The sequence below is a fragment of the Serinus canaria genome, chromosome 1, assembly GCF_022539315.1.
Source record: "Serinus canaria isolate serCan28SL12 chromosome 1, serCan2020, whole genome shotgun sequence".
NCBI classification, from domain to species: Eukaryota; Metazoa; Chordata; class Aves; order Passeriformes; family Fringillidae; genus Serinus; species Serinus canaria.
Genome location: NC_066313.1, coordinates 86,985,459 through 87,003,709, shown reverse-complemented (window position 1 = coordinate 87,003,709; position 18,251 = coordinate 86,985,459). Strand labels below are relative to the sequence as shown.

At 37.8% G+C, this 18,251-nt stretch overlaps 1 protein-coding gene across 1 annotated transcript in view; it reads right to left on the bottom strand.

Moving 5' to 3' along the window:
* Window positions 1-266: 266 nt before the first annotated feature.
* The window catches only part of LOC115484868 (opsin-3-like), a 50,310-nt gene continuing 32,325 nt past the window's right edge, over window positions 267-18,251 (bottom strand). Inside the window, 2 exon segments of the mRNA XM_030234884.2 lie at window positions 267-407; window positions 410-655. Coding sequence (XP_030090744.2) covers window positions 267-407; window positions 410-655 — 387 coding nt within the window.

Here is an 18,251-nt window from a genome sequence, read left to right as displayed (position 1 = left end):
AAACAGTAACTGCAATGATATTTAGTTTCAAGGGAATCAATCATGAAAATGATATTTGCAAATGGTCTCCTTTATTTTGTTTTCAAAGTCGTGAAATCCCCTTGTCCATTTTTCCCCCACTCCTTAACCTCACCACATGTTTGAGTATTCCTCTTGTAAATGCTTTTGGCAACTAACTCTGAAGGATACAAACTAATGCCCAGTGTGCCCTCAGAAGAACACAGGCAATTTCAGTAAGCAAACATTTTAACATTTTTCTGTTCTTCCTATCTAGAATATGCTGTTGTTTGCAAACAGTAGTATTGTTTGGACAAGCTTTCAGTGTCCTTAAAGATACATCTATAAGACAGGTAGTCACAATGGTCAAGAATATCTGATGGACCCTGAAGAAAATACACTTTAAAAATAATGCATTTCTTACCTGTTTATTCATAAGTATGTAGATAATGGGATTACAAACAGTGCTGCTTTTTGCTAGGATGGAAGGTATGATGCTTGTAACAGGAGTCACAGCACCCGGCTTGCCAAATGTTGCAAGTAATGCTATAACCCCATATGGAATCCAGCACAGCAGGTAACAGATAACTGTAGTGATCACCATGAACAGGACGTGGTATTCTCTTTTGCGGGCAGCACTCTTGTGGATTTTTCCAACCTAAGGAGAGGTTTAAAAAGAGATAAAATTTAACAAGCAGAGCTCTTGGATTGACTGCATGAGAAACCTGGGTCTATTGGTCTTGGATCAGCAATAACAATCAACACTGTAGTTCCAGAAGCAAAATAAATGCAAACCCAAAAGTGATTGAATGCAGTGAAAAGACTTTCATCATCTCCATCAGGCACTAGGGAAAACTTTGCAGAGACCACACTGCATGCCAGCATAAACCAGAGTCCCAGTGGAGGTTGGAGCAAATATTGAAAGGTGTCAAAGAATCTAGTCCTAAATAGATGTTAAGGCATCTGCAGTTGCTTTTAAGGTATGGAATTTTGTGTAATTGTACCATGCTTTCATTCAAATTATTCTGGTACACAGAATTTGCTTGAGATGAAGAAGCTTTACATAGCACATCTGAACCACCAGAAGTATTTTCTGTTAAGGGTGTGGAAATAGCAGAGCAACACTGGGGCTGTGCTTAGTGTCTCTGTCCTTGGATGTTTTCAACACTAGATAAAGCCTCAGCTGGCCTGGCATAGTGTTAGCCATGGTCATACTTGGAGTGGGATATCAGAGCAGCCTTGCTGAATCACTTGATGAAGTTTTAAGTGGTAGGATTAATTCCTTCTAGACTGTTTCTTCCAGACACTTAACTATTTTGATAAAAGGGCTTCAGTCCTGATAATGATCAGAAACAGATTTTTGTGCTCTTAAAAAAAGTGTGCTGAATGCTGATTCATTGCAGTTCATTGTTTTTTTGGGGGGAAATGGAATATAATTGGCTAAACAGGAAAAGCAGATGTAAATGGGCAGTTTCAAAGTGATGGTACAAGAATCTACCTTGTAACCATGAATTTGCTAGTAGTTACAGTGTGTGGGCAAATCTGCTGTAGAAGTATTTATAATCTGTGCTTCAAATTTTATTCTCCTTTAACCTATTCTGGATTGAAGCATCATGCCCTTTGGGAGTCTAGAGCTCTAAGATAAAGCTCTAACATTAAAATAACAGCCAACTTTTATTTTTAAACCTTGGTGTGAATACATTTTTCTGCAGACAGCTACAGAATGCTCTTCCAGTGTTTGGGCAGCTGAGTGCATTGGTGGCAACAGTGAGGAATGCTCTAAATTCCCTAAAAAAATCAAAAGCAAACTCTGCAAAGGAGGTTAATTTTGGAGACTCTCTCTCCACTGACTCTAGATGGAAACTCAGCTCACTGGTCTCCTGAGGTTATGGTTGATTCCTCAGCTTTACCCCAGTGTGTGTTTAGCAAACCCAGATGTGCCAGCAGGACTTCAGGAACTATTCAAATGTTTAAACTATATTGATTGAGCCTTGTACTCAGCCAAATCTAATTTATGTCCACTTTAAGGTCTTTTTGCCTCTTGAATGCAGCGCTTGAGAGTAAATTGCACCCAGGGGAATTAAGCCCATGTAAAACTACAAACACAAATAAGCAAAAAAAGCTGCTCTGTAATGGAACACATCCAAACTTTACTTAATCTAATAATAAAAAAAAGTTTTAAATCAAAAAGTTTAAACTGATTCAGGTAAATGGATAGAGGACAGTTAAAGGTGGAATTCACCAACCACCCCAGTCAAATGTCATTTGCTGTTGCCTGACACATGACACATATCTTGCTCATGCCAAGTAAATAGAGCTTTTTCTATCTCTTTTTAGTGTGGGTCTTTTTGCATAGTGTATGTGTTTATGTATCAGATTGTGAGTTAAACACATATATAGTGCCTGTATAAAGCAAAGTAATATGGTTACAGTTTCTTTTTAGTTTATTATGACTCCAGGCTTCTAGAGTGCTTGGTTCTGTCTGGAGTTTCAGTGGAAATGTTCCTGTAAATGAAACACACACTAACTTTGCCTGCCCAAAACTAATAAGTATTTTTTCTGACTCTTTTTTAATGACTTTCCACAAAAAGGCAATAACAAAATAAAGTCTCTCCTTCCTGAGAAGACTTGGGACTACATTTTTTATAAGACTGCAACCTGTTTATTTTATAATTATTTTAGCTTGAAAAAAGGATTAATAATAGATAATGGTCCAATCCTGTATTGCTTATTTGAACTAAATTTTTAATGACTAATGGGAAATTTCTCTGGCTGATGAATCCAGGATTACATGTGAGCTGCAGCTATGCTACAAATTAAATATTAACCCAGGAATGCAAAGCCCCAGTTAGCCATAGCATCCACAGCTGAAGATCTTCAATAAACATAGAATGAACAGGCAACACATTTTTGCTCTGTGTTTAGATACATATCTTGAAGAGTTTGCAAGAGTTTACCGACTGCACAGACAAAATAGAGACCATAAATGAAGGAAGGAAAGATGTCTAAAAGTAGAGTGGCTATAGATGTGATTTTGGCATATATCCTTCCACTTTCACATCTTTTGGTCCTTTCCATTGGAAGGGAAGTTTTGAAACCATGTACCATATTTGTCCTCACAGTTTTGGTTTTCGTTGTATTTGCAGCTTACCTTTAGAAGGTGTTACCTTTAAAATTTGTCTGTTTATAGGTACTGGAAGGCCTCCAGCAAAATATAACTCAGGTTCATGTAACCCAGAGAAGGATTACACTTCTGCAGGTGAAAAAGCAGTAGACATTTTAACATTGAAATAATTCTATTTGTTATTTTAAAACTACTGGACAATTTATGCAATTGCTACACTGTATTTTCAGTAGTCAATTGGAAATGCCTCCCTGGATATCCAGCTGGTAGAAGAGCATCAGATAGTGATGACAAAAAATAGATTTGAATAATATTCTAGATAAGCTGAGCTTGTGAATCTCTGTCTAAATGCGAACATACAGGGTATATATAATATGAATTTAAAATACTTAGAAGATCTAAACCACATTTTAAAGTGGCACAAGAAATACTGGCCAAAATTGGGATCAGATTGTACTTATGTAGGATTTGCTGAAAATTCAGCTGTTTTCTCTGGAACAAAGATCATCTCCTGTCAAATTTAACAATATAAAGGTTGGGAAACCACTGTATTTAAAGAAAAGAAGATTTGGGGATTGGTTGTTGAGGGGTTTTTAATGAGGAAATTGTGTTTCTCCCCTACCTTCATGCTGGGAAGTAGCAGAAATGTTTTGGTTTTTCAGAACTCAGCTGGAGGCAGTGAGAGGCAAGCTTGTCTAATCTCAGGCACTGAGCGTAACAGTGGCACAATTAGCTCTGGTCTGGATTTGCCCTGCAGCCATGCTGCATCTCACATATTACCCAACACTTTTTTCAAGTCAATCTGACACAAAAAATACCACTACTTAGATCACTGGGGCAGCATGCTGAGCACATACATTATGTGACAGGCTACAGAGTGTGGGGGAAGCCAGGGTGGCATCAGTGAGGAGACTGGCATGGTAGAAATGTCCTCAGAAGGAGGCCAAGTGACACATTGATCAGTTGGCCTCAAAAGCTGCATCTGCAGCTGACAAGATGTAGCAGATACATTACTCACCAAGTGATTGCTGCATTGCTATTCCATGTTTTGGAAAAAATGAAACCAGGTAGCTCTGAGCAGAGCATAGAAAATTTCAACAGCACTGGTGAAAGTCTGGAGAGGTCATAAACCAAAAATAAGGGGACCTTACAATGTGGATATGGAGGGGGTAAGTAAAAAGAGATGCAAAGATCTTTTTCTGTAACTGTGGAGATTGTTAGGTTGGAGATTAAAGAGAAGGATTCAAAATATCTCTTGTGACAGTTACTTTACCAAGAGAGAGAAAAGCCTTTAAACTGGATGCAGCCAAATGTGTGGCCTGTCTCCACAAGGACCCACAGAAAAGGTATGACCTAGAGAAAGCTTGACTTCCTCTAGGGAGAACAGTCTGTCTTTTCCTTAAACAGAAAAGAGAACGGGTCTGTCCTTGCAGAAAACAAGTAAACCTTCCAAACACATAAACACTGTTGTACAGTGGTATGGGAGATAATAATAGGACTGTAGGTCATAGGAAATGATTTTGGGGTAACAGGTTCTGGTTACCCAATTTAGACATTGTGGCTGTCAGTCGAGACCTCATCACTGTCCAAGTCAATGGGTTCAGTCAGCCTGTTCCTGGAGGGAGCAGCCATTTGGCAACCACAGCTGAGTCCATGTGTTTTTGTCAGGCCAAACGCTGCACCTTTCATGCCCAGACAAAAGAAGACAGCAGCTACCTGCCTCTCATCAGGGATTTTCTGCTTTAAATAATTTTTTTAGCCATCAAACAGCTTCATATGGAGAAGAGCCCTGAGCATCTCCTTACCCAAGGGGACAGCCTGTCCCTTCCTGTGCTCCAGAGCCAAAAGTTTGACCTACTGCAGCCCCTTGTTCATCTCTCTCTGGAATTATCTGGGTGTGAGTTATGGAACCAAGGGAATACTGGTAACACATCCATCAGAAGAAAGGGCCAGGAAAGATCTGAATGGTTGTTCACAGACATGGGAGGCAGCTGCAAGGCCCACAGTGCCAGAGGCACATATCCAGTCAGTCCATATTACCCATCACCCATAGGCAAGCTGGGGTTTTTTACATATGTAAGGCAAGGGAACTGGTCCAAAGTCAGCTGTTAAGAAGGGGAAGCTTCAGTGATGAAGATCTAACCTGACTGTTTTGAATTCCCTTGTGTTTTCTTTGTCACATTTACCCTAGTCTCTCCTCCTTACTTAATGTAGCTATGTGCTTTTCTCATAAAGGATTTCCTTCATATTTTAACTGCACCCATTTTCAGCTGTGAACATCTCGAAAGGTTATGAAGAATATATGGCACTCCATCCATCTAACCACTAGATTGAGAGAATATGCACCATTCAGAGCCACTTCAAGCGGGGCACATGTACATCATAACATCTTAGAAATCAGGGATCCTGTTTGTATATTTTGTTCTTCAAGTCACTTTCTCTTTCTCCAGCTATTTATTAAGACAGAAAACAGTATCAGTTACTATACTCTGTGTACCTAAATAGTGGGTGCTGTAAACATCCTTTATGTAGCTCACTCTAAACAAGCAATATTGAAACAGGGCACAAAGTGCTTTTTTCATCACGATTGATACATTATTCCTTGATCTGTATTTGTGCATCTTGCACTCATACAGCCATGTTTACTTCACTATTTCAGAACTGCACCGTGAAGAAAAGGCTATTTATGAGCAGCAGTGTTTGTTGCCACCAGCATCTTTCAGTATCAGCGATAAGTGCTTGTTTTGACATGATCAAGTATTCAACAGTATCACCAAAACCAGACATAAGTAAAATATTCATTACCATCTGAGGGAAGTCTGCCAATCTTTGAACATTTAGTCTGCTATGGCTTCTTGAAATGAACAGAAGGCATCTAGACTTTTTATGCAAAAGCTGCACTAGAGGAAAAAGCTGAAAAAATATCATTTTTCTTCCATCATGAACCAGTCAAGTAAGACAACAAAAATAAAAGAAAATCAGATATGGCCTCCATTTATTGGTACGAACAAACCACTACTAAACCTTGCAGTCAAACTAAGCAGTGACTGAAATGTCAGTTGTGATGAGCTTTCTCCTCTCCCTTCTCTGTGGAGTCTGTCCTCAGGCAAAACAAGGAAAAAAGGAGAGAAAAACCAACCACACCTCCACAGCACATAAAGCTTTAAATAGCTGTAGGAAATATACTCTCCAAGTAATCTGTTTCTCAGTGTGAGCTACCCCAGATCCAGTACTGTACAGATTAATAATAAGGGGGATTAAATACTTTGTTGTTTAAAATAGGCAATCCTGGAAAAAGAGGGTTCACTGGCTTAAAAAATAAATGCCTCCTTCGTTAGCAGTTAGGAGGCTCAGTTCAAAATAAGTGAACACTGAAGAGATGTATTGTCCTGTGGAAATGGAGAGTGAACAGAAACATCTGTTTTGGGTCATCTTAGAATTCAATGGGCCTTGACTCTACAAAGCATTTACACTTATATATTCAGTGAGCAAACTGAGATTTAAACATGCACATGAGCATTTTGCTCAGCTGGGGCCACATAATGAGGTAACAGCAACAAATACAGAAGGCAGAAGCCATAAAACCACACAAGGGGCCATATTGCTAATTATTTTAAGTCACTGTTAAGGGTAGGAATTTAAGTCCACAGGAAGGATATTTTATCAGCTGAAAACTGGTTTTATTGTAAATTTTTATCATTGAAATGGGAATTAGCTGCCTTCATGCCTCAAGGTGAAGTGATGCTTTAAATACAAAATTCACAGCTTTGTACAGTGCCCTTAGAGCATAACTGTTATTGATGCTAAAATCAGCCAAGTTCTATGGCAGACTTAAGGAACACCATAATCCTCTTAGATGCAGGATTTTTTTTTACTGCTAAAGGGCTTTTAGCAGCAATTTGACTAACACAGTGAACACATTCCCATACAATAAACGAGGAACTCATGGTGTTGCTCTCATCACTGATAATTCATGTTTTATCCTGACCTTCTTTATTCATTGTGTATTTTCTAGCATCAGTGTGCATGAGAAGATTAAAGGTGTAAAGGCTTGCTATCATTTGGGTTGCATTAACAGTTTGGTTTTAGAAAGAGAAGTCCATTAGATACTCTTAAAAGGATCATCAAAGTCCAACTCCTACCCTTGCACAGGGCAGCTCCAATAATCACACCACATGACTGATAACACTAAGTTTTGGAAATTCGACAAGTCCAAGTGCCAGGTGCTGCACATGGGTTGGGGACATCTCAAAAATTATTGCAGACTGAGAAAAGTCCTGAAGACCATCCCTGCAGAAAAGGAATTCAGGGCTCTCACTGATGAAAATCTGGACTTAAGCTGGCAATGCGCACTCTCAGCCCAGAAGGCCCAAATACATCCTAGGCTGCATCAAAAGATGACTGGACAGCAGGTTGGGGGAGGTGATTTTCCTCCTCTACTCTGTCCCCACCTGGAGTGCTGCATCCTGCCCTGGGGTCCTTAACACAAGGAAGAGGTGAATCTGTATTATAACATTCCTACATGTGTTGCTGCTCTGCAACACAACTTGCTATTATAAAGGCGACGGTGCTGAGATTGCTTTCAGAAAATCAAGGCAGTAATTAAGTTTAATATTCTTCTTCTTGAAAAGCTTGCCAAAAAATTATATTTTTAACCAATATTTTAATAACCAACTTCTGGTTTGGGTTAGGGTTTTTGTTGTTGTTGTTTTAAAAATGTTTGTGATGGCTTTGACTGACTGAACAGCCCAGCTGACATAAAGGAAAACAAAAATGAAAAGAAAATTAAAGTTGACTTTGATGTATTTTGCATTGAAGAATTTCTGAAGTAGGAAGGGAAAATGTCAGACTTTAATTCCTTCTTGGTTTCTGTGTCCTTTCTTCCAGAGACAGCAAAAGTAGAATATGTATATGCAAGATCACTAATAAAGTTGAACTCTTCAACAACAGATGAACTGACCGGTGTAAAATTTCTTTCTAGGTTTCTTTCTAGGCTACTTTGTGCTAAACAACAATATGCTACCATCTACATAGAAAATGGACTGCACACTTTCCTGCACTGAAGGAAAAATGTTTTCAATCAACGACAAAAAAATAACATTTTGAAATATGTATATATGTGTATTTGTATTTATGCAAAAATGTATACATTCCATATGCTATGTATCTTACAAATATATATACACACATTCTATACAAACACACCCACATACATATTTCCATAATTATGTGAAGATTTTTACACCAGAATCATCCAAATTTGGAGAAGAAAGTTAGGAAAAAGCAAGTTAAGATGCAAGTATTACTCACTGCCCTCTTTTCCTCATGAATTTAAATAACCACAACCTTTTCTACTCTAAATATCAATACTTTCTTTGAATCTAGGGCGTGAATTTAAAAAAAAGGTGTCAGGGTAATGTTTTCCCTGAAAACGGATTTTGGCTATTCCCCTAGGTCCGTTTTTGCAGGTATGTAAGCTCCCACTCACATTTAATGCTACTTTTCACAGGCTAGTGTATGTGGGTGAGAACTTGAGCTTTGCTTTCCTCTGGATTGGTAGCTGCAGTCCTGATTGTAACCAGAGTTACCCTTTCTCCTGGGAAGAGGGTGGACTTTCCCACACTTTTCTGAGGGATCCCCTCCCACTTTCCTGAAAATTTCTGCTGACATAAAGCAAGGAATCATTAAGGACATGTGGGTATGATTTTGACAGGTAGCTATTTATATTTAAATAGCAAAACAAGCCTAATAGATGGGCTTGGATCTGCTTGACAAATCCTATAAACTCTACAAAGAATATAAATAAGAAGTGTTTTCAAAGCTCTCATCTATTTGTCATCTTGAAAAATACAGGAATCATGCCAAAATTACCCTGAAAATGTTCTCCTTCAGATGCTTTCCCTCAAATTCTAATACACTTGCCATGGCACAGGTGTATTGAGAAAAAAAAAAAAAAACCAAAACAACCAGACTCTGAGAAGTCTGTAAGTCTTCAATTCTTCTCCTCTCACCAGAACCCTTGAGACCCTCCTGATTTTAAATCCCACTCCACAGTGTATCATCCTTTTTTCAACACAGAATGACAAAATGGACATAGAAATTAATGTAAAAGCTTACTTAGACAAATTAAATTTAATCAGTAAGACAGAAGCTCAGGTGTACACACTTTTTTTCCTTGGGAGATGTGTACTCAGCACTGTGTTGCACCTGAAGAAGTTAGGTGTCTCTAGCCCTCACTCTGATAGGTGAGAGGGTAAGCAAGGGAAGTTGGCTTAGTGAGTTGTACCTAAACTGGTGTTCATAAACCTTTTTTTATCTTCACACAATAAATTCCTTTTCTGTAGCTTGTGGATTACAGGCAGTCCTTCATAAATTATGTAAAATCAGTAGCTACTGGAAATAACCAGAGCATGAAGTAATTTGGCTGCTTTTTACATCTACCCAGAGTAAGTACAGTTAGTAAAAACCAAACTAAAACTACCCCAAAACAAAATACCTTTTTTTTTTTGTTGTTGTTGTAAGTCTCATTCTTGCTCCCACAAAGCAAATTTTTTAAAAAATTCTATTGGAGCTGGGGTATTCATAGCATTAGACCTAAATTTGACTTTACAAGGTAAAGATAGCATAAAAGAGTCTATGAAAAAGATCAGGAAATAGGTAAGTAAAGAATAAATAATTAGACATGGAGTAAGTAACATCCATTCTCTAGCATATATGTGGCCCTTTCTAGTGATTTGTCCACAGAGGTTTTTCTAGTCTGGCGCTACAGGCTCTGCCTTTTTTGATGCTGCCTTTCCCACTAGCACTTGCAGCCTTTTAGGAGGACCATCATGCTTCAGTCTGGGAACATCTACTCTGTCTACCCATCTAATGGTACCTTGAGGATCACTTCAAAGCAGCATTCCTCTTTACATCAGGGTCCACCAAGAAACGGAAGGTAGTGGGCTTGTTCAGCCTCTCACTTCTGACACTTCCCTGTCAGAAATGTTCTCTATAGAGGGGGGCATCATGTTCACTGTGAGCAGCCAGACATTGCTTCACATGGAAACAAGATGTAGGACACTGCGTGGGAGCGACTCCTCCAAGCCTGCAGCACTCGGAATCATCATGCCTTCAGAAACCCAATATGGATCTATTTGCAGAGATCCATAAACTCCATTTTTAGGAACCTCATAAAGGAATTTAAGACATGCCATACCCAAAAGTGACAGAAGAAAAAAACAGTGTAAATAACGGAAAAGACTTTGAAAGTGTCAGATATAGCATAAGGCAGCTGGTGGGCAGCAATATGACATGGAAAGAAATGGACTACAGAAACAAATCCCAGAGTGCCCAGTCTAAAAGAATTGACCAGTTTATCCAAGCCCAATACTCAAAAACATGCAAGATCCAGCATTTATATGTTCTGAGCATAGCTTTGTGATATGCAGCATGACATGTAAAAACACACTATGACTCCTACATAATACAGAAGAAATGGGCAGTTGTGTTTTAGACACTACTCCTTGTTAGAATTTTGAACAAAATTAACAAAAATAAGATGCTTTCTTGTATAGCTCAAAACATTCTAATTTTCCAAATGCTTTGAAATGCTCAAATGGATGAGCTTGTTGAGAGACTTCCAATTTCTACCCCTTGTATTCTCTCTGATGGAAGACTGTGGATCTGTGGAAGCAATGATGCTTGAAAACTTGTAAGTTCTAGATAAGGCTGAGGGAGGGATATAAATGCCATTTTTTCTTTATTTCAGTTTTACACCAAATTATGGCCTAAAGTGGAGCCAACTAGATGTCTTCCCTGAAGAGTCAGCATCATCATTAGAAAATAGAGCAAAGGAGCATAAAAAACTAGAAAAAATTATGGGGCTTTTTTAGCAAAATGTCTCTGAATTAGATGTTTACCAGCATACATGATTGTTCAACTCGAGATTAAAAGATTTTTTTTCCCTTTGTCTATCTTCTGAAGTTAGACATAACGTTTGAAAAGAAAAGGAAGTACATGTTTTCTGATGCAAGAGAAACACTGAAATATACATCCCAAAGTACAATAAACATGCCATAGAATATTCTCTAAGTGAAAACAAATGCCAAACGTGACAGAGTCAGCAAAGTTTTGGGTTATAGCTGTTGTTACATATTCACAAATCTGGCATCCTGAAAGTTTATATTACTTTGTCAGATGCACATTAAAATAAATAGCAGCTGGTGGAGACAAAGGACTGAATTTCTCTGCTTTCCTACCATTTCATTTCCATGTTGTCATAAACTACTCTAGTACCATACATTTCCTGTTACCGTGATGAAGTGGTTGTACTATCTTTGCAAATAAATATTAGGAATTTCATGAATTTTAATGTATTTAAAATCTCACAGCCAGAGGGCTGGAAATATTCTCAAGGGATTTGGTGTTGTCCTTCATTCCCCCTTCCCCCATAGATTTGCTAATAGAAAGATATTTCATACCCCTGAACAGCCTCCTCTGTGATTTCAACACCTATATCCTTACAAACCTTTTAGTAACATCTGATCTAGACCGTAATTTCTAGAAAATGTTTCTTTGTGTCTTTCCATTAGTGTAAGGGTATGCAAGCACAAGTTACAACTGCTTCTCTTTAGTAGCAGTGTTTTTACATTTGAAAACTGTTCACATGTCTGTTCTCAAAATGTGCAAATCTTGGTTTAACAAAACCAAGGAGACAGAACAGAGCACAGTAAAGGTCAGGCGTTACCTCTGCTCACCTGTCCCACAATTCTGTTTGCAAAGGTATCAAGTTCCCAAAACCACACATTGTTTGGGACTCACTATTCAAATTAGATCCTTTAGACTTTACTGATTCCCAGCCTGTGTTTTTTCATCTTGTATGATTTCTCGTTGTGCAAAACCCTGCACTTGCATAACCAATCCTGATGTTTACTGAGTCTTAATTATAGGTCAATATCATCAATGGAAGTGCTGAAAGCACTTGACAGATCTAGGTGAAATGGGCACCTTAAAGGGAGTCCTCTAGGACAGTATTTACCTACTTGCTAAGGGTATGTCATGTGCAAAGAACTTGAGTTGTATCACGACTAGCTTCCCTTTTATCCTCTAGACCAGGTTACCTGTCAAAATGTGCGTACAGTTGATTCTGGCCAACTTTTGAGCAACTCATGTTGGTAGCTCCAATTCAGAATATTCAATTACAAAGACTTCAAAGCCTATTTAGAGTAGTGAGAGGAAGAAAAAACTTTTAAAAACACCTTCTACCTCCTGTTTGCTGTTGACAAACAGTGACCTAATGGGGTGTCCACAGAAAGGAGGTAATTGGAAATGTCCAGGTAGTGGATCACTGGGAAACAAAAGTCCCTGGCTGATTTTCTACAGTAAATGGCCAGACTGATGGATAGAAAAGGTTTTTCCCTTATGAATCCTACTGATGATTAGCCTGTTAATACTGAGTAAATGTTAAAATTGCCCACAGCACAGAGCATTCATCTGAGAAGTGGGGATCTACTGAGTATTTCCTGCTGACTTTGGAACAGGTTACCAATGCTCCTCACTGAAATGAAGTTCACCAAGCTTGCTTGAAGGCAGGTCAGTGATTTTTATAGTCACCATCATCACTTAAGGAAGAAGTGGCAGTTTTATAGCACTAATAATCCAGCTGGCATCTTACTGGCATTTCTAGGAAAAAGCCAGGCATTTGTAAAAGTGATGAGCTGTGTTAACTTTACCAGACTTAGACAAATCCCTGTCATTTCTCTGTAGAAAGACCACAATACAGATAGTGCTGACACACAATTGTAAAGTACACTGATGCTGAATTGTACTGTTGATAGGGAAGAGAAATAGATCGCACATTAAAAATAAAATGTGCAACTTTGCAGAACTTGGTGTGTTGACAAGCTCCATTTCAGTTTTATATGTGAACTGTAATCATGTAGAAGTAAAACACATCTTCCTGACAGGCATACTTACTTTGGAAGAAAAGAGTGAAAAACACCAGTAGCCCATCAGGTTATATTGGCTTTGATACTACAAATTCTTTTGAATCCTGACAGGTCTGAGCCTGCAAAAGAGTATTATTCTAGCAAAGAAACAATTTCAGTAAGAAAAAGACCAAAATAACCTCTTAGAAGATGATTGGGATACAAGATACCTTGAGTTTGGGATTTCTAAATAATATTGGTTTTCCCTGAAATTTCTTTCTCATTTGATGGAGAGCAGTATAGCAAACACAACTATATTGCTGTTACTCTGCTGCTGTACAAAAGGTAGCATTTTTATAAATTACTTCTTCAGGTAGCACAGATTTCTGGGTTATAGGGGAACACAATGAATAACACTATAGTGATGAAAACTGAAAACAATCAACACAGATTCCAAATTTTGTATCCAAGCAGAATAATCGCTATGACTCTGTAATGGCTCATTTGAGCTATTTGCCATGCATTCTCACATACTCCAAGGGGACAGACAAAGGTGCAGTAGAAGAATGTTATGAATTATGAATTATGGTGGTTATTCTTTAGTAGGTTTTGATTTCTTTTTTTTTTTGGTGGTGATTAGAATCCTGAAGGAGTAAAGTGGCAGTTGAACAGATAGCAAACTGGTCTTTTACCAGTGAGACCACTGACTGTGTCCAAGAAGGCATCAGTTCATACAGCTGCAGGTTTTTTCAGGACCAATCTAAGAGTAATCTAATATAGGGGCTCCATTAGAATGGTTCAGTCAGCAAACATGATCAGGCAGCTATACCTTAATGTGTGCTTTAATTTAGATTAAAACAATTGTTATCAGTGAGCTTCTTGCTGAGACTAACAGGAATGAGAAGGAGAGAAAAGGACAGGAGAGGATGGGAGAGAAAAATGGTAGAGGGGGGAGAGAAAGGAGGAGCAAAGGAAAGGAAAATGGGAAGGGAAGGGGAAGGAAGGAATTAGTGTGATACTGTCAACTCTTGTTCACTTATGGAGTTGTACTTGGAAATTCAGAGCTCCTGTTCTGCTTCTGAAGCTGTATACACAGGGTTCTCAGTGGTACTCTATATGGTCCAGAATACTTTCCAGCTTGGATCATATTATATTAATCATGTTATATTAATCTAGGAATTAGTGCCCAGATATATATACTATTTTAGCAATGGTTCACTAACAAGTCCAGCTCTCTTCAAGTCAGTATTTATTAAATAAGGATATTGCAAGTTCAGCTCACTTGTGAGCAACACTTTCATTTCTGAGTTTTGGAACCGAAGAATTCTTCACAGTGCAATGAGAAAGCAGGGATAGTTATAGTTAGAGCCAGTAAAAACCTGTCCAGTGTGAATTTAATGACCTCAGAGATGGTGTAGTCATATAAAATTCTGCCATTCTTCTGGAAAGGCTGAAACTAATCGAGCAATACCTGTACCTCCCTAAGGAAAGGTCAAAGTAAAAAGAAGAATGAGTTAACAAGATGATTCAGCAGGCTGGAATTGTATTACTTTTAACTTGACATTTAGACTGAATTAACATCCTGAACTTACTCGGCAAGCAATGGAGACCAAAGCAAATCCATTTAATTATATATTGAGAAAATCCAAAATGTTCCAGACTGACATGGCTAAGCACCTACTGAGCCTTGACCATCCTGGAGCACAGAAGCATAAGCAGGGCAGAAGAGCATTTACACTGCTGAATAGTGAAAGAAAACATACAAAAAGAAAATTCTCCCAGGAGTAGCATGCAATTAACAAAAGGCCAAGGCCAGATTACCAAGCACAGTTACAAATTTTCTTCAGAAAAGATTAAAGATTGCAGAAAGGCCAGGTTAGAGCAATGTGAAAGTCAATTCTTTCAACATGGCATTTTACCTGAACTGAACATTTATCCTGAAGTTGCTCAGGGAGTGAGAGAGAGAAAAGTATCAGGTAAAGCCTTTAAGGATTTTTATTGAGCTCTTGCAAGCCATAACAATAGAGAAAGTAGAAAAATTATTCAAGGTGAATTTGTTAAATGTACTTTCCCAGAGATAGGTGTTTTTAAATGCCCAGCTGCATGTTGAGGGCTTCAGAGAAGAGCAGAGTGCTACTGGTATTTAACCAGGGACAGCTGCAACCAGGAACTTGTGGCAATATTCATTCTATTTTCTGTGCAAGGCAGTAGCTTGTATGCAGTGTTTTACAGATATATAACCAACTTTTAAGGTATGTTTAATGAGAATAAAAAAATGTGTATACTTCAATGTGCTCCAGGTAAGGGAAGTTCCATTCTTTATGGGAGTATTTGCATGTTTTTGTTTGTCTGATTGTTTTTAATTTAGTCTATTCATATTTATTAATTTCTTCCTTTTTAATTTCTGTGCAGGTTGGTTTTATTCAAACTTTGTTTTTATTTAATTTTTAATAGGCCAGATATAAGTAGCAAGATTTCAGGTAAATGGAAATCTATCTTGCCTTGTTTGGGGCAGTTTCAAGTGAAGTGTTATATTACCAGATAAAATTAATATTACAGCCTTCTGCAACTGCAATGTTGTGCTTCTTCTGCCATGTAAGTGACCAGAAACAAAACAAATATTGCTGAGATTCCCCTTAGAAAATACCTTACTTTATGCTTTTTATTACTTTGGAGGCTTTTTAGTTGACAGGTCTCCTATTTAAATTCAGGTTATCACTCCCAAGTACAGGTCTGGAATGTACCCTAAGGCAACCCTACCACCTACTCATCTGTGATTAATTTAGCTGCTTAGCAGATGTCAGTTGTACTACTAAAAGTCAAATAATCACCCACTCATTGTGAGCCCAGGTGACTCCACCTCAAGCCAGAGATCACTGTTTTTTGTTTTAAGATGCATATGGTGTAGACATTTTAAAAGAGGAACCATTGTAAAAAAAAATGTATATGCTTAATTAACAGGAAAGTGAAATCTCAGGACCCTGAACACTATAAATTAAGAGTGAATGTTCACGTTCCTTAGTTTTATACATTGAAATAACAAGGGAAGAATGAATTAGGACCACAAAGGGGATAGTGGTTAACTTACAGTGAAAACTGTATGAAGTAGAAAAGTTGGAGAGTCAACAGATCAAAAATAACTTGAGAAGTAGAGTAAAACACCTTATACATATTTCTCTAAAGGAAATATTGGCTAATTAAGATCTTATCTTTTTCTTTCCTATCCTTTACTTGTGCACAGGGATATTGATTTACTGCATAAGGATTCCTGAGCTTTTAAATATGAAGATCTTTAAAATTCAGCAGCTGAAGAGTTCATCTAACAATTGCATTACCAATGAAGTGAAATTAAAATAACACATCTGCCTAATAAGAAGAAATGTAAAACTGTCTACATGTTGTAATAGATAGGTATCAATTCTCCAGGGAAGGTTTGGACAAGAGCTCCTTCACTAAAGGAAGCTCCCCATAAAGCAAATGTCAGGGGCAAACTGGAAAGTGCCTGAACTGTATCTCTTTTCTTTCAGCAGGAGCAGAAGTTTTGAAAAGCTATATGTTAGTACTTAATTTTAAAAAGCTTCAGAGGCCTCTACACTACATAATTCACAAGGATGGGTTTCACTCTGCTGGAAGCTGCAGTGTGTTTTCCCAGACCTGCCCAGGAGCAGCCACCCAGCCCACATGAACTGCACCAATTCTCTGCTGTGGCCAAGGCAGTCGCCTTGGTCTGCAGATAGACCTTCAGAAAGGTTTCTCTGGGAGATAATACCACATTGTTGCTAAACATTGGACAATTAATTTTCCTCCAGGTCTTCAGTCAGGGAGTTTGCCTGAGGTCACAAGTTAGTCTCTGCAGTGGAGTTAAACTACAGAAGAGTAAGTAAGTGTAGCTAAGTTCTTGCACGCTGAAATGTAAGTACAAAACTCTGCATGCTTTACAGTGCAAAACACCCTTCTGTACATTTCACCTTTCCAGTTTTATAAGTGGTGAGCAAAAAAGAAAAAAACAACAAAAAAAGCCCCACCAAAAAAAAAAAAACCTCATGCTTTTTCTTATCAGGAAAAAGTTTTACTATATCATACCCTGAACTCAGTTGTTATGAGTGCTTGGTATTGATATACATCATTTGCTGTAAACTGAAAGACTCATGAAACCACAGGCTATTTTTTGTGGACATAATGCATCCAGAGATTAATGGATCAGGTCTTAAATTTCTATTAGCTTGTTATTAAGATTATGATAGCCTTTTTTTCTCCCTAGTTTATCTAAAGTATGAAAAGTGGCAAACATAATGAATTCCTATTTTCTGACCAGCTATTAATTTGATTTACAATTAATTTGTACAGTGCCTGATTTACACTAAAGTTTTATCACTGCTTCTCTGCAAAACACAGACAATTAACTAAAGATTTATACTCCTGCAAGCACAGGGGAAAGATCATAATCTTTTCTCCTGTCTGCTTCACTTCCAGCATGATCAGATGTCAAAGACGAATCTGATGACATGCTATAACATTTGGTCGACACTTTTTAATCAGAAATGCTGAGAACAGCCCTGAGTGAGTATACCTGTCACTCATGAGCTAGAAGTGTCTGTGCAAGCACAGCTGTTGATGCCCTTAAAGACTTTGAAAGGCATTTTATGTAGGATTGATTCACCATACCTTTACTCTCCTAAAAGTTGAGATGGTGAACTTATAAGACTTGCAGCTATACCTGAAGAAAATAAAATGTGAGCTTTCTCCTTTATTTCTCAGGATCTGACATTTTTCTCCACTGTTACAGAAAACACTGAACTTTATTCCCTTGAGACAGTATCTTTTAATAAAAACTGAAACATTTTTTGCAGTTGAAAGCAGAAAACCCCAAAAATCAATACTATATTTACGGTGTTTTCATGATACCTACCTAATAATCACTTTGACTCCAGGGAGAACCCTAATAGTTATGAAAGAGTACAAGACTAATTAACCACTTTAAAATTAAGTGTGCTAGTAAATCTTCTTCCTAGCTAATGAAAGCAACTTTTTATTCAAACATGGTTTTTTAATGGTTTCCCATTAAAATAAAACAAAACAAAACAAAAAAAAAAAAAAAAAAAAACCAAAAAAAAAAACAAACAAACCAAAAAAAATCAGCTAACAGGAATAATCAGCACTTTCTTCACCAAAATATTCTTGAACAAAATTGTAAGGATATAAATGTCTGAAACCTTAAATAC